The 20093-nt window shown below is 36.3% G+C and overlaps 1 protein-coding gene, 1 long non-coding RNA gene and 1 other non-coding gene across 3 annotated transcripts; 1 reads left to right on the top strand and 2 right to left on the bottom strand.

Annotated features, from left to right (window-relative positions):
- Window positions 1–2570: 2570 nt before the first annotated feature.
- TRNAV-AAC (transfer RNA valine (anticodon AAC)) lies at window positions 2571–2644 on the bottom strand. The gene has a single exon. It is a non-coding gene; the product is annotated as a tRNA-Val (tRNA).
- Window positions 2645–3693: 1049 nt separating this feature from the next.
- Window positions 3694–7117, top strand: LOC137709701 (3-oxoacyl-[acyl-carrier-protein] synthase I, chloroplastic-like). Its single transcript, XM_068448682.2, has 8 exons — window positions 3694–4066; window positions 4665–5023; window positions 5121–5552; window positions 5667–5840; window positions 5950–6063; window positions 6233–6334; window positions 6444–6510; window positions 6619–7117. Exons 1-8 carry the CDS (start codon window positions 3901–3903, stop codon window positions 6684–6686), a joined length of 1482 nt encoding a protein of 493 aa, XP_068304783.2. The 5' UTR covers window positions 3694–3900; the 3' UTR covers window positions 6687–7117.
- Window positions 7118–13201: 6084 nt separating this feature from the next.
- Window positions 13202–14066, bottom strand: LOC148696218 (uncharacterized). The gene is made up of 3 exons (XR_015963273.1): window positions 13995–14066; window positions 13790–13900; window positions 13202–13258 (listed from the first exon to the last, which is right to left on the bottom strand). It is a non-coding gene; the product is annotated as an uncharacterized LOC148696218 (long non-coding RNA).
- Between the last annotated feature and the right edge of the window lie 6027 nt (window positions 14067–20093).

The following is a 20093-nucleotide window of genomic DNA, read 5'->3' as shown; positions in this document are numbered from 1 at the left end:
TTTTGAGAAGTTGCATACCAAATAAAGTTATGAATTAAAAAATTTTAAATCAAAACATGTGTTTAAAAAAAAAAAATCAAAATTTTGAGTTTTGTTCTCAAGTTAGATACCAAAGAGGTCTTAAATTACACAAAAATACCTCAATTATGGGTCATACCACAATCTCATCTCTCATGTTTTAAATATTGCAATGTTATATCTCGTTTTACGAATTTGTCGTAATGTAAATTCTCCGTTAAATATTTCATCAATTTGATTGTTAAATGATGATATTGCGAGTGCATGATCCACGCTCATCTCAACTGAATTAAAAATTGACTAAATATTAATAATTTAATAATTCTTTTTCTTCCTTTTCTCTTGCAAAAGATAAATTTTTCATTGTGACAAGAATATAAGAGTATAACATGTGTATTTATGTAAGTAGTGAAAAATTTTATTTTCAGTTATATCCCACTATTTATATAAGTACTGTGCCGATCATTACTGAAAAATCTCTCCATGCAAAAATGAAGGTGGAGATTTTGTCCACCGATTCCCCCACGGCAGCAACCAAGAGTCCCAAGGGCCAAAGCATCTTCATTTCCCTTCAATTCCCCTTATCTTTCCTTTGAAGGAAAACGAAGAAAAAAAAAGGGATCGGGAAATGCCCAACCCGCCACTGCTTCTCCACACCTCCATCGACAGTAGGCAATCAAACAACCCAACCGTTAAAAGGGGGCGTTGTTTTGAAGCCGACTGCCCAACACTCTCTTCTCTGCCGACAGCAACAAAGGGACCACCGCCTAGCTCTCTCTCATTCTCGCCGCCACTCTGCACTGCCCTTCCTAAGCCGTCGCAACTTCCTCCTCCAAAGGATCGCTGCTTCTATGTGCCAATCCACCATGGGTTTCTAACAAGCGGGGAAGACTCCGAGGGAAACCGGAGAAATCGTCGCCGTCAATGGCTGCTCCGGCGTCCACCACATCGCCTCTCCTTGCGTCGTCGTTCAAATCCACGACCCCGAGAAGGCACATCACTCCCTGTCGTCGTCTTCGTCCAACAGTCCCCAAAAGCCCGATACCCCTTTCAACCCTTCCCCAACTACTTATCAGATTTTGATTAAAGGGTTGGTGGGGTTCGAATCTTTGGTGGCTGAGTTCTTTTTGCTTGGACGGTGGTGAGGAAGACGATCTGGGCTCGCTCTAGCGGCGATCTGATGATCTGAGTAGCTCAGAATCCATGGCTGGGTTTGGAATCGATAAGAGAGCTGCGGCTAAGGTTTGGGTTACTAAAATGAAATGTAGATATGAAGGCATGGCTAGGCTCTGAGATGGGGTGAATGAGATAATACAGCTGGATGGGGGTTAGCGAGAGAGAGGATGATGGCCGGAGGGAGAAAATTTTCGTTGGGATTGGAATACGGATTATATATTACGTGTTTTTATATAAATAGTTAAAATTTTTATTTTTTAAATTATTAACTTTTTAACACACATATATTATTATTTATATAATAACATATGTATCATCTTATGTTCTGGTTACATTCAAAAAAATCTCTTGGTTGGATGAAGGTTCGGGAGAGATAAGGAGCGGTGTTTTCTATGGAATGTTATGAGGAGGCTGTGGGAGAGAGTTCTGTTTTCTATGGAGTGTTATGAGGAGGCTGTGGGAAACAGTTCTAAGACATCTTCAACCGAATAGTCCAGAGGGTCAAAAATAGCCTTAAAATCGTCTTCAACCGAAAATCAGACCAAAGGGTTCGTAGGTCTCACTGGATAAAAAAGGATCAAAGGACCAACTGGCCGGCCCCTGGCCGGGCCACATGATGACGTCGTATTTGATTTGATTTGATTTTTTTTTTTACAATTTTTTTTAACTGTTTTTTTTTGTTTTTTTTTTAATTTTTTTTTTACATTAAATAACATTAAACAATATTAAATAACATTAAGTAACATTAAACAACATAAAAAATTTTAACAACATGAAACTTAAACAATATTTTTAAAAACATTTAACAACATAACAATTGTTGACAATCCATAACATAAATTTATTGAGGTAATTTAATTTAAGTAACCATAGTAATTCAATTAAAATAATAAATTATGTTTGGCCACATGATCCTCAGTTGGAGATGGTTTTTTGTGATAGAGTTATGTTTAGCCTGGTCCTCGGTTGGAGATGATAAGAAATATAGTCCTCTGACCCTCCTTCGGTTGGAGATGGTCTAAGGTGAGGTGGGCGAGGGTAGCCAAGGAATGAAAGGGAAGAAGAAGGATAATTAATTTTTTTAATAAATTAATTTCTTGTCCATGTGGTACCAAAATGTGGGTCTCACATTTGACATTCATCACTTAACATAAAAATTAATGAAAATCTAACATTGCTACGTATTTGTAAGATAAGGTATGACATTGCAATGTTTAAAACACGAGGCATGAGACTGTCGTGTAATCTATAGTTGAGGTAGTTTTGTGTAACACGAGGTATAAGATTGTGGTGTGATTTATAATTGAGGTAGTGTTGTGTAATTTATCCAAAAAAATAAAAGGGATTAAGCGCAAAATAATGTATATGTATATATATGGCTTCGCCCGGGTTCGAACCGGAGACCTTCAGTGTGTTAGACTGACGTGATAACCAACTACACCACGAAACCGTTGTTACCAAGTTGCCTAATAGTCGTATATAACTGAAAATGTTAGCAGAGAGGTCTCTTCCTCTTCCTGAGACAGTCTGCGCTTGTTGGTATTGTCCATGATAATTTGACTAATTCATCCTTTTGTTAAAAAAAAATGGACTACTGGTAGTTACGGGTTTTCCACCATTTCATAGAATATTATGTGACAGATGCAATGAAATAAGAAAGTAAAACATCAATGTCACATTTCATATACATGTAGAACTTGTGTCTACGTGCAATCTCACCTGGGATCATTTTATAAGATCAATATATAATTAGTTATGACACTTGTTTTAACAATACTTTTCTTCTAATTAAAACTTTTAGTGACATGTTTACTTATTAGGAATGGGAAAGTATGAGCATCATTTGTAATTTTCTGACAAATCTATCATTTACTAACACACAAGAAATGAACAAATTAGTACGTCTCATGTTGAAAATGTGTTCTATTCAACGTTGACAAAGCATCATTACCAAGGGGATATGTGGGAAACAAATTTCAAACAAGCATAGAATTACTTGGATGCCTGCAACCAAGAAAGAGAAGAAACATGTTTGACCTTGTCGCACCGACTTGGCGTGAGCCAAGGGCTCTCTGATGTCTTAAGTGTGACTTAGAGCTCAAGTTTCTTAGAACATTACCTGTTACGGTTGACAGCCAAATCCTTATATAGTGGCAAATCTAAACTTGCAGATGATTCAATAGGACACGCTTGGTGTCCCATAATTGGCTAAAAATAGACAATACAACCTTTGAATCCCCGGATGTAATGTTCGTTGTGCACAGCAATCTGCTAGCAGGCAACAAAACATCGTAATAAACTACCACTGGAACAGGTAAGAATTGAAGAGCAAGTCATCCAAAACCGCAACAACAATTCTTCGTTTTCTTAGGTATTTGCATTGAATAAGTTGAACCCCAAGTTGTTTGTGGTAGCTAAGCTGCCGCAAAGAAACAAAAATGAAACCAAAACCGAAAGCAATCCAAGGACTATTTTGCTTTCATCGCCCTCTAAAACTTTGTTCACTAAACCAATTAGATCGGTGGCGGATTTTCCAACCATATTATCTAAAGCCAAAACAAAACCCTCTCTTTGTTACCTCCTTCAAGTTTCTCTCTCTCTCTCTCTCTCTCTCTCTGAGTTACCTTTTATCTATTAAACCCTCATCTTGTTTTTGGAAAAATAGTTAGAGAGAGGAAGAGGAGAGGAGAGAGGAGAGAAGAAATCATGGCTGGTATTGCTGGTCCTTGTTCTTCTGGTGTGCTGTTTAGATCAAGAGAAGCTGGGAGCATTAATGGAGCTTCCATGGCACAGTTTGATGGGCTTAGGCAAGTGGAGACCATGCATATGCCTGTAAATGGTAACATGTCAAATGGCTTGAGTTTTACCTCAGGTAAATAAACTCTCTTTCCTCTGTTCTTATGATGCAACTGCATTATAGTTAATATAAGTGATGGAGATAAGAAATGGTATTAAACGAAGTTAGGTTCCACTATAAAATCAATTAGCGGGTAAGAAGAGACGACTATTTTGTTCGAGAAGGGCCAAGTATTTTCCTTCCAAATGTAGAAATAAGTCTAGTAGCTGACTATACGTGTCTATGACACCTTTCCTAGCTGTAGTGAGGCTTGAGATGCAACCATGGTTGGATAAATATGCTAAATTGGTCCATCTTTCTGGTAATTGTTCTGTCTTGCGCCGTTGCTACTACTATAAATATTTTCTTGAGAGATGTCAGTCTGGTCAAATCTGAAGTTCTGAATTGTTGATCAAATACGTTTTTGTTCGAGATTGAGGCCTATACTCCAATCTGACAACATAACACGCGAGATATATTGCAAAATAACTTACTTATCAAGTCATTCAATTAATTTGAATTCTCATCTTTGCATTGTGTGGCATTTGTATCGGCTTGATACTTTGGTCGAGTAATCGGAGAAGTGATTTTTCTCAATTGGGTGTCCATTTCTAATCTAGTTCTTCATTCTCAGCACCAAAATGCAGGACAATCAAGGCCATGATATCTTCAACTGTTTCTGTTCCCAAAAGAGAAACAGATCCCAAGAAACGAACTGTAATAACAGGGATGGGTCTAGTCTCAGTTTTCGGAAGTGACATTGACACATTCTACAACAGACTCCTCGAGGGAGAGAGTGGGATTACTCTAATAGACAGATTTGATGCTTCAACTTTCTCAGTTCGGTTTGCCGGACAGATACGTGATTTCTCCTCTAAGGGCTACATTGATGGGAAGAATGATCGCCGTCTTGATGATTGCTGGAGATATGGTATTGTTGCTGGCAAAAAGGCCCTTGAAGATGCCAATCTTGGACCTGAAGTTCTCCCAACTGTCAGTCACATTCTACTTGCTCCAAAATGCATTTCAGGGTTTCTTGCCCCTTATGACATCGAGCGCTTATATAATTCATTCTTTTCATGTTTAACAGATGGACAGAACCAGGATTGGAGTGATCGTGGGAACTGGAATGGGAGGCTTAACAGCTTTCAGCGCCGGAGTTGAATCTCTTATTCAAAAGGGATTCAAAAAGATTAGCCCATTTTTCATTCCTTACTCCATTACCAACATGGGATCAGCATTGTTAGCAATCGACACAGGCTTAATGGGACCCAATTACTCCATCTCCACTGCTTGTGCCACAGCGAATTACTGCTTTTACGCAGCTGCAAATCACATTAGAAGAGGTGAAGCAGATATCATGGTAGTTGGTGGGACTGAGGCTGCAGTCATGCCTACTGGTGTTGGTGGGTTTATTGCTTGCCGGGCTTTGTCTCAGAGAAACGATGAACCTCACAGAGCTTCCAGACCATGGGACAAGAATCGTGATGGTTTCGTTATGGGAGAAGGCGCTGGTGTACTGGTAATTGAAAAATCATATATCATTCTTCTGTGTGGCTTTACGTATGACTACATTGTGTATTTGATGCATGTATCCTGGATCTTACCAAATATTTTTTTGTTTCGTTGTGTGAAGGTCATGGAGAGCTTGGAGAGTGCATTGAAAAGAGGAGCACTGATAATCGCAGAGTACTTGGGAGGTGCTGTGACGTGCGATGCTCATCACATGACTGATCCTAGGTCAGATGGTCTTGGTGTATCGTCTTGCATAACCAAGAGTTTAGAAGATGCTGGAGTTTCCCCTGAAGAGGTAAGAGCATTTGTTGTTTTCCGAAACTAAGGCAATTTTTATTTGCCAATTGATTTATCTACGGTCAATCGAGATTCTGATTTGTTGTTGACAAATTTATGATTCACAGGTGAACTATGTGAATGCTCATGCAACATCTACACTAGCAGGGGATTTGGCTGAGTTTAATGCTATCAAAAAGGTCTTCAAGAACACGTCCGAGATGAAGATCAACGGGACCAAGGCAAGAAACCTGAATCCCATTAACATATTTACTCTCAAACAAATGATTTAGTAACTCAGTGTGCATACTATTTCGCACTTAAAATCCGGCAAGATGGATTATTTTCATATTTCACTTATCACATGAAAACAGCATATTCTAATTATCTTTTTCTTTTATCGTGTTTCAGTCGATGATTGGACACGGTCTTGGAGCTTCCGGTGGATTGGAAGCCATTGCAACCATTAAAGCAATCAACACTGGCTGGCTCCATCCTACAATTAATCAAGATGTATTGCTTTTTCCCCCTCTACATTTACTTTCCCCTGCTTTTGCTTCAACTTTTTCATGTCAAATTATGCTCTTTTAATTCAATACTTGCTAATACTTGTGGTTCTTAGGACTTGGAGCCCGCTGTTACAATTGACACTGTCCCGAATGTGAAGAAGCAACATGAGGTTAACGTTGGTAAGTGCTTTTACACTCTCATAAAAAGCCCAAAATATAGTATCTGAGTTCCTTGTATTACAAGATACTTAGCTTCGTTTGGCTAATCAAAAGATTTCCCACTTGCAGCTATTTCAAACTCATTCGGCTTTGGCGGACACAACTCTGTGGTTGTCTTTGCCCCTTTTAGTCCCTAAATAACATTCAAGCCATGCAGAAAAGAAGTATCTTCCCTCACTATTATTTCGCTATTTAGAACCATTGATTCGGTGATGTTTCCATTTCTCTGAAGCATACAAGATGAGTATCAGAATCAAGTGCACTGTAGGGAGTCCTCAAGCTCACATAGCCCTTTTTCAACGTGTGCAAACAGTCGAATTTAGTGTGAGAATCAAGTGCACTGTCAAGAGTCTTCACGCGCATGTGACGGATTTAGGTTTCTACATTTTTTTTTTTTCCATTGAATAAAACATGAAATCAACTTTTTCTTTTTTTTTGGTTCTTGTCCCAGAGTGTCTTGTTTTCTGATTTTCTGTTTGTAATATAAGTGGATTTTGTATGGAAGAGGTCAAAACATTGACCCAATAAGGGCTTGAATAAAATTCCTTTCACCTTGTTCTTTGTCCAAGTTAATTGCCATCGTTTAACCAATTTGAATATAACTAATATGTATTAGGAACTAACATTCTGCTAAGCTCCAGAAATTAAATATGACCATTATATAAACGATATTAGCAACAATTAGGGAACTAAACCAATGGAAGATATCGTAGCTTTTCCTCTAAGAAATTGTTTTCTGGACAATCTTCTTTGAGAAATTAAGAATAAGACTGATAATCCTTCATCAAAGTATGTAGCAGATTTAAGATTAATCTCCAACAATGAGGATTAAATAATTGTTCAGGTTTTAATGAAAAGTCACCTGGAAGTGCTGTGTAGTCAGCCGGAGTAACCATCTTCTTATTTGCCTCAGGCACCAGAGTCGTAGTAGCAGCAGATAATTGAGTAGGCTGCAGAGGAGGGAGCAATGAGCTGCGGCTGATGAGGAGCTCCATTTATCGTAACAAAAAGAACATTGGTAGTATGTTAGAGAACTGCCCAAAAGCTTAACTTCTATTAGGAAATGAGTCAACAATTACTAAATTAACACTCTCCCTCGCATGCAGCACCCGTGATCTACATGGAGAGACAATCGGACAAATGCATGGCAAGTTTGAACAACTGCAGCAGCCTAAGGTAAGTAGCTGAAAACATGTGGGGGATCGGGGTTCCTCTTTGAACCGGAGCTCTGATACCAAGTTAGAAAATCACCATCTCAAAAGTTTAAGATATTAGAGAATGAGCTAACAATATATATCAAGCTAGCGTAATAGCTAGTGGTCGAAGGATCAAGGGTTGTTAATTGTTCTTTATAACTATGAGTTGTTGTATACCCCAGAAGAAAATTAAATCTCAAGTCCTGCTATCATCGCCTTAGAAGTGGTGTAATGCTGAAGGGACTCTGGAATGGATGCCCGATGGGAGCACAGTACGAGGTCGTTACCGTATCACAGAAGGAAATTAAATCTCAAGTCCTGCTATCATATCAGTACCGCACTGTAGTGATGTCAAGTGTTATGCCCTAACTCCAATATGATGCTATGACGTGACATGCAAGGGAATAAGAGAGGAGGATCCGTGCATCAATTACAACAAACTGATCGTGATTTGACTGACCTAAGCTTTCGGCTTTGGGTGCTGAGAAGAACTAGGGTTTTGGCAATTATTCAACATCCTCTGGCTAGCACAAAACCTAGAAGCTCTTGCAGCAGGTTTACCAAATGGACCTAAATGCATAGTGATTAGTGAGTGTAAGGAAGCCATCTCAAGAAGGCATATATTTTATTCAACTAAAGCTATCATCTACATTCAACCAAAATACAATCTAATTTTGTAAGGATTTAAAATAAGATGAATCTAGTTAAAAACCTTGACTGTAAATGATTGATAGCTTTAGTTGAATAAACTCAAGAGCAATTACTTTTTGATATTTGGTTACAGAAATGATTATCTTTTAATAAAGACGATATATTGATTTATATTGAGGACACAACGATGACATAACAAGCACACAACAATGACATAACACCTGGTCATTTCTATAACCAAATGTAAAAAAGATAAACATTCCTGCTAATTTACATTATTTTAGATTCTTCCGACAAGATTGAAAGGAGTTTTTCAAATTGCAGTCCTATGACATAAAGGTTCATTGAAACGGTCTACTGCCATTTTTTTCTTTCTAAAATTAACTATGTGGATTTAAACTTCGAGACTATAGCAATCAATCCTGTATCTTTTTCTAGGTTTTGCATTTGTATACAAGTACAAGTTTCAAAGTGATCTGGGGATTAATACAAGAGACACAAAAACCACTATATCAATTCACAACAACCGCCTCTCAAAGATCCGAATTTGACTGCTACAAAAGTTCACTTTGATAGAACGGGAAAACGAACAAAACCACAAAAATTCTTCTCACCAAATGAAAAGAGAGAAGGAGCGACACAACCGGGGGATCAAGATGTTTAGAAGATACAAGAAACATGGAAGGAAAGAGAGGGAAGAGATCAAGAGTCAGCGGGGAAGAATTTTATGAATAATGTAATCGTAGAAAATCATTTCCTTTTATTTTAGCAAAGATATATGAATTCATTCTTATTTATATTCATTTTTATGAAGAGAAATGTTAAGGAGACTGTTTTAAAAGTGGGACTCTCTGTCACTTCATGTTTTTGTCACAATGTTTTATAATATTGATATGAAATTGACGTTAAATTGTAAGATGATACAAAATCCATGAACAGTCTTATTTTAAGAGAATTTCCTTAGTATGTATCTTCTACGAAACTCTGGCTCTTGTGTATAGCCATCATTAATCGATTGATTAATTATGTGTTGCTGCCTTTTACTTTTCTATAAATGTCACTCTCTAACTAATAGTTTAATTATAATTAAGCAGAAAAAGAAAGTTCAAATTAGAAACAGAAAAAGATAGATTCCAAGATACATGAATTAATTGGGTTTTTAAAATTTTGTGTGATTCCAACCACTAGGTGCTGCAACTTGCTAGAGACTATAAGCCCTTGTCAATCATTCACTCGAAATAAAAATTCCAATCAAGTGAGAAGTTGCTTCTGAGTCTCAATGTGTGGACCGTATTAGTACCCCAATTATAATCTAATTAACCATGGCTTTAGGCCGACATTAAAGTTATAACTAGTAAACCCACTTGCTTGGTGCTGATTACTGTTCTCTGATGGCTGATGAATCAGTGAATAATGCGATCCAAGACAATTAGGAGAGTTGGTAAACCCTAACTATATTTAGCTAGGGTTTGTTAGTTGTTATTAGGCGGAGAATATTTAATCTTTTTTTCCTGGTTTTGAAAGTTCACACTTTTAAGTCCTTTGATGCTGAAGCATCATAAGCTTTAGTGTAATAGAGTATATAATCCTTTGTTTAATAACCAATTAATAAACAATAAGAATATGCCTTTACAAGATCCTCATTTTTCTTCAACGATTCTATGCGATTGTATATCTCATCTGACTTTCAAGACTCGTTTGGGAGTGCTTTTAAAATAATTGGAAACGCTTTTGGTAAAATTGGTGAAATTAATTTTGGATTCCAAAAACACTTTAAGCGTCTGCAGAAGAAAACATTTTCAGTCATTTTTACCAAAAGCGTTTTCAGTCATTTTAAAAAGCACTTCCAAACGAGTCATTGATCTTTTTATGTGTGCGTGTGTGTGTGTGTGCATATATATATGCATATTTTTGTTAGGCTTTTTAGCCAAAATGATCCCTGAGATTTGCATAACACTTCACTTTGGTCCCTGAGATTGTCTACCATCAATGTCCTTCCATGCAAAATTATGTTAAATAAAGATCAAAATGACAAATATACCCTCAATTAATAAGCAATGGGCCAAAATGATTTGACAAAAATTAAGGGTATTTTAGTCATTGTATTCTTATTTAATGGAGATTTTTCAAGAAAGAACTAAAATGATTGATGGTGGACAAACTTAGGGATCAGTTCTATTGATTTCAAATCTCAAGGACCAAAGTGAGGAGTTACGCAAATATCAGAGATCATTTTGAATAAAAAGCCTTTTGGTTAAGATGTCTCCTCTTTCCATACACCAAATGTGAAGTATACATGAACTAGTTAGTTTACTGTCAAATGTGTAAGTATTATATGTAAGATGGTATATATATGAGATTTGGACGAGCAAGAAACCACAAAACATTAGATTGAAGGATTTGAAATGACGTAGATAATGTTTGAGCCCAAAATAATATTATTGGGCCGAGCTTAGGTTTGTTGTCAGTCCAGTACTCTTCCAGAAGTATTATGGGCTGTCCAGCCACCATAGTCAGCCCAATCAGGTTAGCCGAGTCTTATTGTGAGAAGGATTTGATTTGGATAAAGGCAAAGAGGTCGAATCCTGGTATAACAAGGGGTCTCAAAGCTGAAGATGCTGGGAATTAGGAATTGAATATGGTTCATTATAGAGCTTAGTTCAGCAACCTATTGGAACTAGGATTGTCCGAATCATAATCAGATTGGGATAAGGAATTCTAGTTTGATTACGTCTTTGGTTCGGCTAGGAGTAGGTTCACTGCTATAAATAAAGGAGGGAGTGCATCATTCAAACCCTCTCCAACTTAACACACAAACTGCTCTGCGCAAATTCTCGCTCTACATGAAACCTCTCAACAACCTTGAGATTTTTATTTTCTTTTTCCGCCAACACATCTTCAGTTTGGATAAACAGTTCTGTGAGGGCAACCGGCGGCATCTTCAGTTTGGATAAACAGCACTGGAGCCGTAAAATCAGCCGATCGAGGAGCACCTTCAGTTTGGATAAACAACATTGCTTCGAGGCCGACTGGTTACCTATCCAAGCCTCGGTCAACAAGGATTTTCGAATCCTTGTTGGTAAAGGTCATCTCATCAACCTTCTCGGCAAAGTGAGGTGTTACTAGGTTACTATGTTCGGCACATTGAAAGCTAAATTTGATATTTAAACTTCGCAGAACTAGCAGCCTTGTCTTCAAGCTCTATAACCCGAAGGCCGAGACGTGTTCCTTCCTCGGCCGCAGTCACAAGATCAAGAAGTCAGCAGCGCGCCCAACTCCACTTCGACATATTTTACTCCCCAGCCAAGCTCGCCCGAAGAGTTGGCACTCCCCATACATAACCGAATGACGTAGTTAGCTCATTAGTTATTCAGCTTGTGCGTCACATAAGCTTGGTAGTTTTTAGGGTCAACAGATACACAAAAGAGGTTTGTAAATGACTACTTGAAAAGAGCAGTCATTTCAAATATCTCTCTATGATATTTTGCATTACTTATGTAACTACTTCAACCTAAATCTCTTGGTACTTGAACATCCTCTGTTTGAACAACCCAAGAGCATAGAAATGGCAAAGAGAGAAAAAACTGAGTTTTGAAGCAGGAAAGAGGCTGCTTCTAGATGTACACTACTTCTCTATATTTAAGTCACTTAGTACTACAATCTTATGATATTTGACACACCCCGACCGAGATCGGAGCGTGCTGGCCGTCACACAAAGGTGACGTAACCATGTGCACGTGCGGAAGCTAGTAAAGTAGAAATAAAAGTACGAATAATTAAAAACTAGCATACAAGTACTAGAATAAGTGCTAGTAAGTGCGATACAAATTCAGAGCAGGTCTATAGCAGTCCAAATAAAACGACAACAGTAGTACGCCCGAAGGCGACCCTACAATGTGGAGTGTCTGTCAGAACGCCGAAAAGCTCACAAGGGAGACCACCGCAACGGCTAAGCAACTAGAACCTGGAGGGGCGCAAAACAAAAGCGTGAGTGGGCAAAAACAAAACTCTTTGAAAACCATTTAGCAAAAATACATTATAACCCCTCGCCGTAAAACCTGTATACTTCCCAGAAAATAAACATATATACGTATGTATAGATATACCAAACATGCTCAAGGGTATGCTAATCATGCTCGAGAATATGCCATGTCAAAACCTCATAATGATATGTAAGTGCCCAGGTATAAATCATATCAACATCATAACATCTGGCAGCCGGAGTCACCTAACGTGACCTGTACGGTTGCATCTAGAGCTCAAATCTCAATCTCAATATCTAAACCTGCCCACGAGTCGGAACCACCTAAAGTGGTCTGTACGACAGGCCTGGGTGTAAACAAGTGCTACGATCACGTGAAGACTGGGCGAATAATCGCGGGTCACCTACGAGTCGGAACCACCTAAAGTGGTCTGTACGACAGGCCTATGCACCTAACTTGGATCCAAACTGAGCGTGTGGTGCGGGAGGTGAACATCACGTGAAGGACTGTGCCCTACTCTGGGCGGGAGCACTAACACCAGGGGTGCAGGTTATGAGCTCTCTAAGCATCTCTAACCACTATTTAATGCAATCGTTAAATAACGCTTACCTGGCACTTACCTATGCCTCCACAGCACCAACATATAAATATATATAACATATGCATAATTGAATATATAATTAAACGTATATGCCACTACTCATGCATAGCCACAAATTATATAAAAGAAATGGCATATAACGAAGCATTTATACTAATTTCTGGGAATTAATATGTATATAGGTATATACGGAAAACAAAAGCCCACTCACTGGTATGTAGAAGGGTCGTAGCCCCCCTGCCTCGCGTGTGCACGCTCGTCCTCGGGGTACGTGTCACCTAAATGCGAAACAACTATAAAAACGTTAACTTTAAAGCACATAACTAACTTCTCGCAATAACTTCTCATACATTGCTCAAAATGGACAAATGAATATACCAACGTGCTCTACACAACCTCAGGATCACAACCATATTTTTAAAATAATTTTCCTCCGCCGCACGCGCCCCCACGCGCCGGCCAAGGCACGGACCTACGCGCCCCCCACGCGCGGCCACGTGCCCTGCACACTGACGGTGTCAACAGACGCCGTCAGGAATATTCCGTCAAACTGACGGAATATTCCGTTAAATCTAACCGGATGCCGTTACTGCCGTTAGGAATATTCCGTTAGATTTAACGGAATATTCCGGTTTCTTCTCCGGTCTACCCTCGCCGGACTCCGGTCGCCGGAAAACTGGGAAAAGTTCAAACTCACTATTCTCCTTCGTTTCTCAACCATTTTCTATGATTCTTGGACCAAAAGAAAGCCCTAAACTAGTAGAATCACGTTGGACCACTTTTAAAGGCTAAAAGTTACGCGATCATACCTGTCTCAAAACTCAAAAACCGGCCAACTTCGAACCAGGCCTTCCCGACGTCCAAATTCGTCCAACGAGCTACTCCGACGCTCCTTAGGACTTCACCAACACACCTACAAGCTTCAAATGTTCAAAAACTAAGTAAATTAATGTTGCATGAACAGTGCTCAAAACGGACATCGCGATATCGACGTGAAAACGTCGAAGTTCTTACCTGAAAGTGGTATATTCGTGCTCCCCTCGACCTCACGATCACAACTGCACCCTTGGTTTCCTCGATCTGTTAGTGTTTAGGGTGGTTGTGGGTTTGTCCGTACGTAACAAGGTAACGGGGAGGGAGAGGGAGATGAGAGACAGAGACAGAGAAAGGGCAGGGAGAGAGAGACAGTGAGTGTGCCTGTGTGTGTGTGGCCCAACACATGCCACAACACACAAAACAACCAATAACGTCAAAGAAACGAACTAGGGGTAAAAATGTCTTTCCACAAGTGCGTTTTAATAATCCCGGGACGGGATGTCACAGTATTCCTTTTAACGTATAAGTGAGAGGATTTAGGTTCAGTTCTCGTCAAAGTCGATTTTAACCATATTATTTCTAACCCAATATGAGATTTAACTCACTCTCTCATTCCTTTAGTGTAGATAATAAGGTCTTTTTTAGAAAAAGAAACACTATATTTAAAACATAATTGAAATAAAAAGGCATTTTGATTTAGACCCAGTTAACTCACCGTATTTTAGGAAAAATCTAGATTAATTGTTTTAGTAATTAATGTCTATTGAAGTTATTATTGTAGGATTGACTTTTTTTTTTTTTTTTTTTTTTGACGAATTTGCTATAGATAATAAGGAAAATTATTTTAAAAATCTTGATTAAATGCATTATTTGATCCACCTTTTGGATTTTGAAAACTTGCATTGCCGCCATAAGAACAATTTGTTAGCCATAAAGCCTATTGCTGAGGTAGAATAAAATGCCTGTTTAAAAGTTAAAAAAACAACTTAATACTACTATCTAGTATTATTTCTCTTTACTTGTAAGTGTATGGTTTTAGAATCAATTCTTGTCAAATGCGAATTCTAACTAAATTAGTATGGTAAACCCATTGTGAGCTTTAGCCTACTCTCCCAACCCAACCCATAGTATAGATAATATATTTTTTTTAGTACAACGATATATTTTACCTTAAGGAGAGGGGGAGTTCAGCTAAGCCACACAATGGGTAACCTAATTTGGTATTGAATTCGCCATCTATGAGATTCAAACCTAAGACCTCTCACTTACAAGTGAAGAGAAATATCATTAGACTGTAGTACTGAGTGACCATAGTATAAATAATATTGAATGTATTAAAAAAAAATGGACACTTAGGCATTATCAATTGAAACCTTATAAATAGGTAAATAAATCCTATCCACATCATCTCTGCAATAGATACCAAAACCTATATATCCACATTATACATTTTTTAACCAGTAAACTTTATTTATACATTTGGTATCAAACTCATCAAGATTATCTACACATTCGGTATCAAACACATCCACATTACAACTATATAAGATTCAAATATAATAAATTTTACATAAACATTAATTTATTTCACATAAATAACATTAAATTAGAAAAATGATGGTTGACAAAAAAATAAATTGCAGAGGGGTAAAATAGGCATGAAATGAAATGATAAATGGGAACGCTATTAATTAACCTCATCATCTCACTTTGGTAAGTTTTTAATATAAAAATGAGTAATGTTAGGTAAATTAAATTTAAAACTATGTAATGTGTCATTAATAGAAAATAAGTATGGTAATCATCACTTAAGTGATAATCCAATCATCAACAATCACGTTATATACTTTACAAAATATAGTTTAAATTGATGATTTCCCTAACATTATCCTAAAAATATTTAAATAGTTTATAAGTTTTTCCTAAAATATTGGTGGAGCAAAAAATAATCCAAAAAATTATGTAGGTGACACGTGAACTTTTAGGTGAAAATGACAAGATTATCCTGGAGGCACACCGGGATTCTCACGCGCATGCAACAGACAATAACAGCTCATTCAAGGAAGAGTCCAAGGTGATCAATATGGTCTTATTGATTTCATTCAAAAAGTAACTCCAAAAAAATCCTATTTAATTTAGGAATAATTGTCATGTTAATTACATGATATCTTTCAGTTATTCATCCAATTACACCATATATAACCGGCCACTCTCCACCAATAGGGCTGACCACCCTTCTATAAATACCCATTTTATCCCACTAAAATGCTAAGTCATTTGCTACTTACAAACTCACAAACTCCTACCACACATTCTTTTTAGAATTCTAAGCCAAAGCCCCCTCTCCCCCATTTATCGTGGGCACGTGAGATTTTTAACTTTAATCTTAAATGTTATTATTTTGTAGGTACATTTTCGTCAAAGGAAAAGACGGAAAAAATTTGCATTCATAATATTCTAATATAATTAGGTTGACATCTACTTTTCTACAAAATAAATCCTCACAAATTCATATAATTGGCCATTTCTCTATGGGACCTTTGTTGATTTTGTTTTTACGCAAACGCGCGTGTTATTAATTAAAATAGTAACAGTGGAGGAGGATAACCAAATGGGCAAGACCAGATGACCCTACGAACCTCAATGTTAATGGCAGAGGAATTTTATTTGATGATTTTTGTATTTTTATTAAAAATAGAACGACCCATAAAATGTGCCCATTAGTCATTTCCCACAATCTGAAAATGCTGCCAAAAACCAATTTTCAAAACCAGACATAAACAAGACCAATTTTTATTTTTAATATTTTATTCTTTAAACAAGGAAATAATATAAACCTCGAATCTAATGGGAGCTTGTAATTAATTAAGCAGGATATTAAAGCGACTGATTATATCGAGAATAAGTCAAAGTCGGTTAATGATCTGTTGTCCTCATGCAAAGTCAAATTAAACACATCCTACACATCGGATTAGTAAGGCAACCCCACTTCTAATAAGAGAAATGCTAAAAACCTCTACGCTAACCATTGTATTTGAATCTTTTTACTTCTTCCAATATTTGTCAGTTACATAAAAAACAAGAACTTAATATGACACGTCTCAGTCTCATTTCTTCAAATCCAAATAAAAGGTTAGTGGTGCTAGCACTCCCACTCCCAATAAATGAGTAAAAATTCGGGAAAACTAATGAAAATAATTTGAAAATTTTAAGTTTTAATGAAAATAACAAAATAAAGAATAAAATGAATAGTACCAAGATTGACTTTTTAGTGTAAAAATATGATTTTTCGTTAAAGTAAACAGTACCGTAAGTTTTTCGTTAAAATTCCCTAAAAATTCATCTTAACGAAACAAAGAAAGGACATAAACATAAAAGGTGGATGATATTACAACAATTAAAAAAGAATCCCCACTAAATTTTCTTAATTAAAAAAATGTATATATTAGCCTGCAGAGTGTTTATTTACTGAGCAGTTGGCTTCGTTCTATGTTTGTCATCGATCTTTACTTTGACCAGGACTTGGTCAAATACAGCACAATTTACAGACGGTTGAACGACTAATTATGTTTCATCTTCGGTCATACTGTTGGTAGGTAAGCTAACATTTAACATTAAACTCTTGACTTAATATATTATTATATGCAACAAAATATAATGTTACTTTATTTCCTCCACAAGCACGCCCACAAATGGACAAGTTTAGGCGACAAATTTTAATTAGAGGCTTAATTGGATTACACGCAAGTTCTTTGTTTTCGTAACTCATTTTTTACGTCTAGCGCAAGAGGTTAGCATCTGAAATTTTGTTTTGACTTTTCCTTTTCACAGCATAGGTTGTATAAAGAAAACACCTTTAATTAACACCAAAAACATTATTAGGCTGAGGAAAATGTTTTGGGAAATGATTTTCACATTTCCTTTTTTTTTTTTCACTATGCACACCTTTTTTTATTTACATCTCTTAATTTTCTTTTTATTTATTTAATTCAATGATCATAAATAAACATAAATACGTAGCTAGACAAAAATATGTTGAAAATTTGAAAATTACTTCTCAGTATTCTTCATGTACATGCTCATTAGATCCTATGTCAGCATCATGAAACTGATGGTAGATTTCCATAAGATCTCAACTTTGTATTTGATCCAAAAATGTCATAATCCAAGACATGTCTTCTGTTTGTCATGGCACTAAAAGTCGAAGGAAAAAAATATATTCTATGAAACAATTTATTTGTAATATGGTAGGCCATTATAGTAAATTAGTGCTTGAGCTCTCTACATTTTTACATGATTAATTTTGATATGAACCTTCTAAATTATTTTCCCATTTGACACTCTGCTAAAATGGATGGCTTTATTTATTTATTTTTTTTTTTTGAGGAATTACAAAGGGGGTCTCAGCCTATTTTCGGTTTTTACAAATCACCCATCAAGAGGGAATGCTAACAGCGAAACTCGAATTTAAGTCTTGGTCTAGCGAAGAAAACACTCCTTACCAACTCAACCAACCCTCGTTGACGGATGGCTTGGTTTTTCAATTGTCTAGGAAGGTTATCAAAAGTCTAAAGTAGTCTAATGATATTGTGCAATGTAGTTATCCATGTATCCTAATTGAAGCACCTAATTGATTGCCTATAGGCTTGTGATTGACCAATCAGAGCTAAGTAACATGGAATTTGACTTGATTAGTGATAAATAATCATGGTTAACCAATCTCATAGAACTAAATATGACTTGCTTTGCATTCTCTTGAAGCAGTTACTTAATAGGAATCTTGTGTGCGTAGTTAAACAAGTACATGTTTTAGTTTAAACATAAACAAAATTATGGTGTTTCTGCTTTATACACGCGTGCTTATGCTTTTTAAAGAAGACTGTATATTGTGGGAAGAGCATTTGATATGTTGTATCATTTTCGTTTTGGAATCAAACTAATAGTAAGTGATTAATTTTAGTTTGACAAAATAATAATAAGATAACTGAATTTAGAGGCTCTTCGCAAATGTGCGTGAAAAAAAAAATAGAGAGAGATGGAAAATGGGTTGGATTCGGTATGAACACAAAATATACTTCTAACCTAGGCACAAGCGCAAAATAACATGCATGAAGCACAAACACAAGAAGAACTCGATTAGACACCAATCGCTTAATATTGCATTTTAATTCATTAAAAGTATAGAGTTATTCATATTGTTAAAAAGTTTAGATACTGTAACACGTTTTTAAAAATATAATCTAGCAAATTGAGCTACAAATCCATTACCAGATTTTGAGAAATTTAATTTAGCAAAACAATTAAGTAATTGAATAATTTAAAATAGCATCTAATAATGCATTAGATATTCAAGTCAAATCTCACTTGAGAACTTAGCCTATTTATCTAACAACAATGTTTGGCTACTTAAGGATGAGTAGGAACTCTTATTCAAAATTTTTTGTGTTCGAACCACAGAGTTTCACTAATGATCAGAATCGTTAATATTATGAATCATTTTGTAAATACCATCTCTACAAAGATGAATTAAATGGAAGATCGTTTAATCAATCTATTGTAGCAAATATATAGACAGGTTCGCAATACTTTTACCATTTCCTTTCATTTGTTTTTATACAATTTGATGATTAAAAAACTTTAGTTTTAATTAATTTTTTGCTGAGTAATTTGTAATATAAATAGTTCCAATTACCAACACGAAGTTCTATGAATCAGTAACGAATAATTTTGAGTAGAAACTCTTACTCATCCTTTGAGTAGTTAAGTATTGTTCTTTATCTAAAACCCTTGTTACTTAATATTCATCAACTTTGTAAATCATATTGATGATTGCTTGATAGAGACGCATGATAACGGGGTGGTGAGGTCCCCAAATCTGTGTTCTAAGTGTCAAACGGTAAATTTCAAGAAAACCAAAAACCAAAAAGAAAAAAACACTTCATACAAATGTGCAGTTAATTTTAAGCTTTTTGAATTAGTGAGAAATTTCAATGTGAATGTTTGATTACGCAACTCTTATATTAGGTGGGACCAACATAGAGTCCAAGTTTTTTTTTTTTTTTTTTTGACCAAATGATATTATCTATATTAAGGGGGAGATGATGAGTTTAACCTTACAATGAATTAGCAATAATGTGGTTCAAATTCGCTTTTGGCGAGAATCAAACATAAAACCTTTCAATTACAAGTGAAGAGGAATATCACTAAACCATAGTACTAAGTGGCGACCAACATAGACTCAATTAGAATAAAAAATACATGTTGATTTACCTTTGTTGTAGCTTTTGAGTTATATTT

The sequence above is a fragment of the Pyrus communis genome, chromosome 6 (genome assembly GCF_041283825.1).
Source record: "Pyrus communis isolate YQ-2024b chromosome 6, ASM4128382v1, whole genome shotgun sequence".
In the NCBI taxonomy this organism is placed as follows: domain Eukaryota; kingdom Viridiplantae; phylum Streptophyta; class Magnoliopsida; order Rosales; family Rosaceae; genus Pyrus; species Pyrus communis.
The sequence above is the reverse complement of the archived record's forward strand: the minus strand, read 5'-3'. Positions and strand labels throughout refer to the sequence as shown.